Source organism: Bactrocera latifrons, unplaced genomic scaffold, assembly GCF_001853355.1.
Source record: "Bactrocera latifrons isolate USDA-ARS-PBARC rearing strain unplaced genomic scaffold, ASM185335v1 scaffold_56, whole genome shotgun sequence".
Lineage (NCBI taxonomy): Eukaryota > Metazoa > Arthropoda > Insecta > Diptera > Tephritidae > Bactrocera > Bactrocera latifrons.
In genome coordinates, this window is record NW_017537223.1 from 353985 (window position 1) to 364109 (window position 10125).

A 10125-nucleotide genomic window follows, 5' to 3' on the forward strand; every position below is an offset into this window, starting at 1 on the left:
GCCAGTACAGAGAACGTAAATTTTAAATACGTTCTCTGAATTCAATATTTCAATAACATAGCAACACTACTTCTATGAGGGTTGAATTTTTTTTTTGTTACTAGACATCATTGTTTTTAAAATTTCTGCTAAAATTCAAATCAAATAATTTCCAATGCGGGAAACAACTGAGCTTCTGAACCTTGAAACTTGCAACATTTGATTTAATTTTATGTTTGTAGCGTCAGGGAGCTTTACAAATCTTCAAAGAATGAAAATATTGTCTGAATCTCGAATTCGCAGAACTACGAAAACAAATTATTTAACCCAATTGCTTACATTTCGACTGTACTTGCCTCAGCAGGTGGAAACTAAACTAGTGATTTCCAACGACACCCTGGCTCAATGTCAGTAACCGCATAATCTTCTCTTGGCCGCATAATACCGATATCACTGAGTTTGTAACTATTAAATTTAGTCGAACCGGTAATTTAACTGCCACTGATTTATTTATTTTTCGCCAGTTTTTGTTTTAAACATGAACAACTGTATAGAAATTTTTCATTTGTAGTTTTATTTTGCTGTTAGTGTAACACACATCAAATTTCATCAATTTGAATTAAACATAAAAATGTATAAAAAAACAACAATTGTACATATGATCATATGTATTATGTATGTTTTGGTATATGTATGTACCAATATCGATATTGTTATATTGGAATATGCAAAAGGCAAAAACAGTAAGGCACAGATGTTAACCACCAGTTACATACATTTTTTTGTATGTGCAAAATTCAAAAAGTCATTTTCGCATTCCAACATATTTTGTCCAAATGCCTTTGTTGTCGAAATACGATTTATTGCGGGAACAGATAATAGCATTCTTAAAAATTGCAGAATATGTTTCTGGAATAGCACTGTTCTTGTACAAATTATATAGAAACTCATAGATCTGAAAAGAAATATTTAAAAAATATTAACAATTTATAAAAAAAAATACTATAAATTACTTTTGCTTCTTGATCCTTCCAAAATATATGCTCACACAGAAATTGCATGCTCTCTGGGAAAAGTGCAAATCGATCTTTGCGTTGTGTGGCTACAGAATCCAAATTACCAAGAAGAACGGCGCAACCGGAAAGTACAACTACAGCTAAAATGAAAATATCTAAAAGATACAAAACTTTATCTAATTTTTCTTTGTTGGACGATTCAGCCAAGAACGCTTGTATTTGCAAAAACAGTTCCATAATCCAGTTGCAAGACTGTTCATCACTTTTAAAGGCATATAAAGTTGAAACCAGGTGTCGGAAGAAGAATGGCTGTTCCTCGCGACGAGTGGAGTAGGCATCTATGATAGGTGCAAGCCACTTCAATGGATTGGACAACTGCGTGTTATATAACACTAAGTAGCACCTTATAATGGTGGCCTTTTTCAGTTTACCAATTGGCGTTTCCCACCAATTGGCAGGCGATGTGAGACCGTCAATGGAATTGGGGTGTAAAACGGATACTACCTCTGTATATCGCTCAAATAACTACGAATATGAGTAGAAGAACAACCTTATTAACACAATCACAGAAGAAAAAGAAACTAGTTACCCTCGAATCCAGATCCATAGAGTCCATATAACGTTCAATAATAAGCGTGAATATATCGAGCACTTCCGGGATGTCACATTTGCCTAAGAATATGTATTTCACACTGTCTATAAACTTTTCAAAAAGACAACCTGCAAATAAATGTTTTTAAATTCTTTTTCTAGTTTCTAGATAGGTTCTTTCTTAGCACATTTTCTAATCATACCTTCTGTAAAACCACTCAGTTGTGATTCCTTGAAACTGTATATCGCTATTTTTTCGGCAAAGTTCTTTAAAATATGCAAGCTAACTCCATTCGAAATCTCAGGGAGTAAAGAGAACAGTAGCAACAAATCTTCTTCAAAACAATTCGGTTCGAAATCCACCAGGAAATTTTCCAACAATCGTCGGGCCGTGCCAGAGTGTAGTAATTGATTCTTGGCGATCAGCAAGCAATATTTTCTTGCCTCAAATGAGAGGTGGAAAAAACTGTGAAGGAAACACCAATCGAGGGGTGGTATGGGTTTGGGAAACTTCTTCGAAATTGCCCTTAGTGCATTTGTCACCACGTGAGGCTCTGTTACGTGATCGCCGAATCGTGCTTGACCTACCACATAGCTCACCACGGCACGCAAGGGACTTTGTGGGAAGAGTCCTTGCAACTTGCGCGGTTCCGGCTTGCCTTCAGGCAAGCGGTAAACGCCACTGCGATAGCCATTTATTTCAGCATATATATGATGGGCGATTAAATCGGCCGCAGCGGCACCGCATTCGGGACGTATTTTTTGTAGAAGATGTACCCAAACCTCACCTGGCACCATTTCCTGCTGCAGGTCAACGACTTCGCGTCCTCCAACGAACTCGCGAACTCCTGGTGTATCCTGGCGATATTGCATGGGAATGTGACGCATAGAAAGTAGTGAACCGATTTCAAAATTCTTTAAAGCACTCAGAGCTTCTCTCACCAATTCCGGTTCGGAATCGGAGCGACTCACAGTCAACCACAGTTGCTCCAATGCTTCGTCAACTAATTGCTCATACTCTAGGGTAGGTGTATGCAGCAACGGTATGTGAGCGAAGAAACGATAAAGCGATTTTAAGGCTTTCGGTCGACGCTCGTGCCTAAATTTACTACTGAGTACACGCCAAGTAGAAATTATATTCACAGTATGACTATTACAAAGCGCAACAATAGCGTCGAGGGCATACGAAGTGGCCAGATCACCAGCGTCATCAGTGCACGAGTTCAGTGTGTCGGAGAGGTGTGAGACCAAATCGGAACCGTGTTGAGTAGGTCTGTGGAATGTATAAATTGATTTTATTTATTTAAGCAATTAGGGTTCAATATATTTGTTGTTTACTTGTCATAGCAAATTTCACGGATGGTGTGTGTCCTGTCTCTTATACACATCTAGATGTGTATAAGAGACAGGTGTGAGACCAAATCGGAACCGTGTTGAGTAGGTCTGTGGAATGTATAAATTGATTTTATTTATTTAAGCAATTAGGGTTCAATATATTTGTTGTTTACTTGTCATAGCAAATTTCACGGATGGTGTGTGTCTTGGCTATTTCGAATTCCCAACGTTTGCTACTGTCTTTCTGTGGTGTTGAGAGCAACTTAATCAAAAAGGGATATGTGCGCGGCTCGATACGCCATAATCGCAGATAGAGATCCATACAAAATGTGCCATTTTCCGCCGTAAGATTTCGTATTGTATTTAAAATCATTGGTATATTATCCTGCAAGGGAATAGATCAATAGTAATATTGAATATAGGAATGTTATCTTTAAAGTTTTCAATATTTAATTTACCTTAGAAACGGCAAAACTTGGTAAGCCTCGAAGTAATTCCATTTGAATTTCTGGTTGTTGCTCACCAGCCAACTTAAATATATATGTCATTAAAAAGTCATAAGCAATGCCACTATTCACTTTGATTATCTCTAATATAGCTTCATAAATCTTAAACCAGCAATCTATGGACGGTTCTTGCGACAAGAAGAGTGCGCGCAGAAACAAATTCAAACGCTGACAAAACATTGAGTTCGCTTTTACATTGAGAGCATCGACAAATGTGAAAACATCTTTGAATTCAGACTCATCAAATGATTCGACAAGTTTAGCCAAATCGAAGGCAACTGCAATATCTGGATGGTAGTAGCGTACTTGCGCCGGTTTCAAGTCAATCGTGTGCACCTTCGTTTTTTCTGCCGACTCCGTTTCTTTTCCTCGCTCAAGTATTTTGCGCACCACTTGATGGGCTAGTGCCAGACCTTCTGCGGGTATGAATGCAGTCTGAGACATCCACTGGATGATACCATCGAGACACATGTTCAGAATGTATTGATTCCCACAGCATTCCTGCACAATAATAAAAGCGATTATGCGCAGTAAATCATGTAGATAATTTGGTGAGAGCAAGTGCAGACTTTCGGCTAGCAAAATGAGCAGAACATTGTAATGGTGCACAGTGTGCTCGCGTGTACTATGCAACACACGCAGCAGACAGTGAAGGCTGGGCCGTGGATCAATGCCGAATTTGGTGAGGTTGTTCACAATTAACGCTTGAAAAATGCTCAAGTCAATAACGGTGTCAAAATCATTAACGTTTAGACAGTGTTCGATAGCTTCTATTAACAATATGCTGGTGAACAGGCAAGTGGTCGACGAGTTGAATTTACTCCAAGAAAAAATTTCTTGCATGAGTTGTTTAGCATCGAGGTTCGTTTTACTTAGAGATAATAGACCAGTCCAGATGGTCTTTGAATCGGGCAGTGTTTGAGGATTGCAGAGTATGTAAAGGAGGACCGGTCGCAAATACTCAATACTGTGCACTTTAACCCTGCATTTAAAAGCATACATTAAACAAAACAAAAAATAAAGGGTTTTTACATATGTATGTATGTATATATGCTGTCTCTTATACACATCTAGATGTGTATAAGAGACAGACTCAATACTGTGCACTTTAACCCTGCATTTAAAAGCATACATTAAACAAAACAAAAAATAAAGGGTTTTTACATATGTATGTATGTATATATGTGCTTACTGTTGATCATGATGATTACAAATGCCTACAATCTTATTGGCCACATCGTTCATGTTCACAGCGGAGCTTTGCAACAAGGTTATAAGTGGATGTTGTTGCGTTTTCAAGCCAAATTGACATTGGAAGTTTTCGTTCTCTTTCAAGAGAGCGACTTTTCTCCTCAAACCAAGCAATAAAATACTGACAATTCCTTCCGTTATAGTTGTGTACTGCGTGGAACTATACAAAGAAATTTATATATTTTTAAATATAAGGTTTTGTTTTCAAAAAAAAAAAAATAAAAATAAAATAATATAGTTTTGGCTTAATTTAATAAACGCTGCTATATGCTTTCCTTTTTCGCTCTTCCTTCTCCAAAAATTTTGTTTTCAATAAATTTTATTTTTGTTAAAAAGTATTGGAAAACAATTTTTTATTGAATATATGATATTTATAATATAATATATAAATATTTTCTAATACAACAAAACCAAACTACATATAAAAGCCACATGTCGACCCCGAAGCTTGAGAAGTAATGTATAAAAACGGGTTTCGGATATGGCTTTAGCACCATTGTATAAATTTTATGTTTCTGTTCACAACGGTTTGGTAATATTCTTATTACATACAATTATTTTATAATACGTTTAATACGCCAGGAAGTGCTGAAGGTTTTTCCGCTGAATAAATTTTCCATTGTTTCCTTGCTTTTCTCTAACAACTTGACTTAACGGTCATTAAAATTCAAGTTCAGTGCCATTTCTTACTCAAGGAAGTTTGTTAGTGCCATTTAACTGTGTTTTGATTGCATATCCTACAGTTAGGCTGAATACTCACACATACGAACATAAGAAAATACACACATTTCAATTAGAATGTGAAAATTAATATATCTTGTGGTAAATAAAAGTATTCGTTTTAAATCTGAATGAATAACTTTGACTGAAATTAAAATTTTTACCAGCTAATGGTAACAGTGCATTCTTGCGGTAAAAGTACGATGCAAATACGTTTGTACATTGTTTGATATTAACATTCAAAGGAGTAAATATTGATTTGTACATACATTTGTGTATGTATACCGTTATTTCAATTTTCATAAAAATGTGCGTGCGCCTATCAGATTAAGTTGCGCCATTTATTTATTTCACTTTATTGTTCCTCACCAACATCACAGCACCATTCTTCCAAACAGGCCACCCTCAGTGTGCTAATTATTTTGATTTTCACAGGTGTACAAATACAAATGTATGTACTTACACATGAATAAATTCATACGTATATCCTTCGCCTTCCGTTCGGAGTTGGCAATTCATCACAGTATTCTAGAGTCATCGACCACATCACTAACAGTAGGATATTGCAATGGGGTCACCATGTCAGCAGGCGAGTCAATGCCACGTGTCAAAATACTTAATAACACACTTGGAAGTTAAGTCGAAATTTGACGGTGCGGCCGACACAGCAACGGTCTGTCTGCCATTCTACAATTAATGTCGATATACTGGTAGGTATGTTTATACATTAGGGTGCTTCAAAAAAATTTTTCTTTTTTAATTTGTTTTTTCAACTCTTACTCCCTCAAATGTTAGTGATTGACAAATAAAAAATCCTCCCTCAAGCCAAGCGCTGTATCTTAACTCTAAGGGGTCGCTATTGTTTTTTAGGTTCCCATACATTTCACAAAGAATTTTTTGATTTTTCATTTAAACTAAAATTTCACCAACTAATTTTCGTTTCTCAAATAAAACTATCACATATTCATAAAGTTGGCTTTTCAAACCTTAAAAATTCCCGCGACAAAATTATTATTGTCAATCACTAACATTTGAGAGGGTAAAAGTTGAAAAAAAAATATTCAAATTTTTTTAAGCACCCTATTGTATATACATAGGAATGTCTGCATATTAATAAGAAATTTTGCTCGTAATGTTTGATGATTAACACCTATTGTGCTAATCGCCATTAGTGTAATAATTTATGTAACATAATGCGAAGTGTTCAGAAACCACAACGGAAGTTTAATATGACGAACCTACTGGCATTGAGCGTAAAATTGAAACAATTACTAAATTAGGTGGCGACGGTTGCAAAAACAATAAAAACTCTGAACTATGGTTCTCAAATAAAAGAGTTTTCGATACAGGAACTTGATTTTGATCGATTAGTTTGTATAACAGCATGGGTAGCTTTCACTAGGTGTTATAAGCTTCGTGGCAAACTTAACATACCCTGTTTAGGGTATAAATATGTGCCGTAAGACTATGAAAGAGTAATTCCTGAAGATCTTATTCGAAAACCATTTTGAAGCAAGTAGTATTAGTAATGTATTTATTCATTATATTTCCTTATATATATATATTTTTTTTTTTTTGAGGAAATTTTAGAAAACTATAGAATTTATTTTAATTATTACTGCGGTTTTTATATATTATTCCCAACCGCTACATTACAATAATAAAAAAAACAAAAACTTATTTTCCAAAAATCGGTTTACGTAACAGGATTTTATATAGTACATACATATGTAAATGTACGTATTAATGGAGTTAGCTAATTATACACACATACATACCCATACCTAAAGGATAGTGCCTCTTACTTTAAATTTCCTAAATATGTAAACAGACATGCAACGGATCAATGCTATAAGGAGCAAAGTAATCGGACAAAGTGCAGCCATTTCAAAGCCGGCAATGCAACGATTTTTGTTAGCCTATAGCTTCAGCGGAAATAGCGTTGTGGCGTAGTTTTGCGGAAGAACAAATGCACGGAAGAAAAAGGAGCAGTAAGATTGTGTTGCTAGAAGTTACAAAAACTTTCAGCCACTATGCTATGAAAGCGAATAAATTGCTGTAAAATATGCGCAGAGCCTTGAAGTCATTTGCTTTTGATTCGCACCCATTTCCGGTGCAAGGACGATATAAAAGAGAATACCAGGTGCCACTTCAACTAAGGACGTTGTGAAGTGATAGTACGCTTTTTGTTTGTGTAATATATATTTACCTGGAGTTCGGCAGCATGGAAATTAGCATGGTTAGCACATTAGAGGCGTCCAAAACACCACCCTCCACGAGCCTCACAAATGTCTGTGAGCTTAATAAACTCAGCTGTACCAAATCCGATTTGCATTGTGTTTTTAAAAACTCAATTTCTTTAATATTTTGCTCCGATATTTTCTTTTCTCGACTTTCGGTGATTTTTTTGAAAATTTTTTCCAGGCACGCGGAGATTTTCACTACCGACGATGCGTTTGTTATGTTCTTGAATTCATCCATTACTTGCTAGAAATTCCACTTTATGCTTTTTATACATAAATCTTTTAGTTATTGTGACGAAAACTATTTTACAATACAATTCACATTTCTGTTTTAACGATTAGTTGTGTATGTTGGCCAAAAAATCCAAAACTTATCCGCACCAAATTTCCAACCTATCCACTAGCAGCCCAAAGCTATACTCGCTTTTAGAAGTCCTCAATTGGGTTTTTCGCATTTAATGGTACAGGGCGCATGTCCTTTTTTATGATTGTGTTTGCCAACAATTGGCGGCTTTTGCGATACAAAACAAAAATCAGCTTATTTTGACAATTTTAAGTGTTGCTGTTTTTATGTTCAAATCCAGCAATTGTGGAGAATTGGCGGACCTGGAGATCTACACACTGCGACATCTAGTGGGTAATAGTGCCCACAGTATTGCCAACATTAATTCTCAATTTATTCATTAATATTTTCACATACAAATAGATAAATTCAACCTTAGCAGTTTTATTGCGAGATATGGATGTTGGTTACCTTGAAAAACAACTATTAGGTTATTGTATAAAGTATAGGTTTATACAATGTATTAGGTATACATACATACTTTATCGAGCAGAGATGTTCGTTCGTTTTTGCACGGAAAAAGTTTCTGCGCTCGTCTACTGGTATCAAAGGATGGTCTTTTCTATAATAAATTTTAAGAATTAATAATTAATAAATTAGTAAAAGAAAAATTGTCCATCGTCAAAAAATACGCCCGACATTTGAGCTCGAAGGTAGACATCCCCTTTCCACGAATTTATTTGTCGGTTTCAATTGGCTGAATCAAAGAAATTGAAGAGGCTAATACAAACTTTTCCTTAACCGCACGTGCCAAATCAGCAGAAAAACTCTTGGTCAATGTAAATAAATGCCATTTATCGAATGATTACTCAGTAAAGAAGGTTCGAAAGTTGCCAATTGCATTAGCTGACGTTAGGCGATTTAAAGTACAAAAGTCGCGGACAAGTTCAAATCACTTTTGCTAGCTGTCATGCTAACTGAAAGCGTTTATTTGTTTACATGTATGTATGTTTATATATATGTACATTGTATAGGCGTATGTACCAATGAATGCTTTTGCACCTTTTCAGGGGTGAAGCGCTTTATGTCTTCAATGAAATTTCAAATTAAATTTCAAAAATTATTCGCAGTTCTTACATTTCACTGAATGAGTAATAACAAGAAAATCGAGTGTGTACGTACTCGAAGAGCCAAAAGAATGGTTGAGGCGATAGAACTATTAAGCCACATACAAATTTCAAATTACTAATGATATTTTAAAATTAGACACTACTTCAGTGATTCTATGTACAAAAACTCCTGTTTAAGAAGATTTTGAGAGCCTCTTAATTAATAGTTGAATTTGTGAGGTCAAGCCATTTCTCAACAATTCGACGCTGTTTAAGACTGAGTGTGTGTTCTAATACTTTTTCGACTTTTTCGCTGGGCTTGGGGTAAATATTTACAAAGCAGGTCATTTGTTTTGCGGCTCCATTCATCTTCTTATACGATTGTATACTTTTTGTTGTTGTAGGCAAATGAATGAAAATTATGCACATATGTATGTACATATGGGTACACATATGCGGCGCTCTATTATTTTGGTAATGAAAAGTATTTGCATCAAGTGTCCAAAACATTCCACAGGCATTACATTGCCTGTAGGGAAAGTGCCGAATAGAGAGTGTGTGACAAAAACTAATGTTAAACTTTAATGCTGAAACCACGAAGTAAACAGCCAGGTTCCCGCGAGATTACATTACGACTGTTAAATCACATCGCAGCGCCCTGCGAGCGTCACCTAGGCACTGATCAGGCATCGTGCCTGATTTTCTTTTGTAGAGACGGCTGGCAGCCAGCAACCGTTGAAATCTCTCGTGACTTTCAAATCACTGTCGGCAAAAGTATTGATCGCATAGTAAAAGTGGACAGGTTGATGGAAAGTAAATATATCTGCAGTGTTAAACCTTTACACAATATTTAGAGCGGATTAGTGCTCCTGGCTACCGTCCTTCGAACACACGGTTCTGAGTTCCTGCCGGCATATAAGGTGGCCCTAAATGGCGACCACACTTCCAAGCTGTGATGGTGAGCATGTGGTTGAGGGTTTTATTGTTATTCAAAAAGTATTCAAATATCCTGATGTTTCCAGCTGCTATTTACTCAAAATAATTTTGGTTAACCGCAATGTGGATACGAATTCGGTTACAAATGTGTTGGAA

General features: G+C 36.0%; 1 protein-coding gene across 1 annotated transcript; it reads right to left on the reverse strand.

Annotated features, from left to right (window-relative positions):
• Positions 1 to 634: 634 nt before the first annotated feature.
• LOC108974541 (focadhesin) lies at positions 635 to 8340 on the reverse strand. The gene is made up of 8 exons (XM_018942445.1): positions 7608 to 8340; positions 4620 to 4838; positions 3380 to 4409; positions 3095 to 3306; positions 1790 to 2859; positions 1585 to 1715; positions 993 to 1520; positions 635 to 934 (listed from the first exon to the last, which is right to left on the reverse strand). Exons 1-8 carry the CDS (start codon positions 7877 to 7879, stop codon positions 785 to 787), a joined length of 3612 nt encoding a protein of 1203 aa, XP_018797990.1. The 5' UTR covers positions 7880 to 8340; the 3' UTR covers positions 635 to 784.
• Positions 8341 to 10125: the final 1785 nt, after the last annotated feature.

Bases quoted from the DNA above. Each gene is read 5' to 3' on its own strand.
- LOC108974541 (XM_018942445.1), bottom strand. From the start codon at position 7,879: ATGGATGAATTCAAGAACATAACAAACGCATCGTCGGTAGTGAAAATC. The intron at 4,839-7,607 runs GTAAATATATAT...TTCTTTGTATAG, and splicing joins TCCATGCTGCCGAACTCCAG to TTCCACGCAGTACACAACTA. The intron at 1,521-1,584 runs GTAACTAGTTTC...TCATATTCGTAG, and splicing joins CTATGGATCTGGATTCGAGG to TTATTTGAGCGATATACAGA.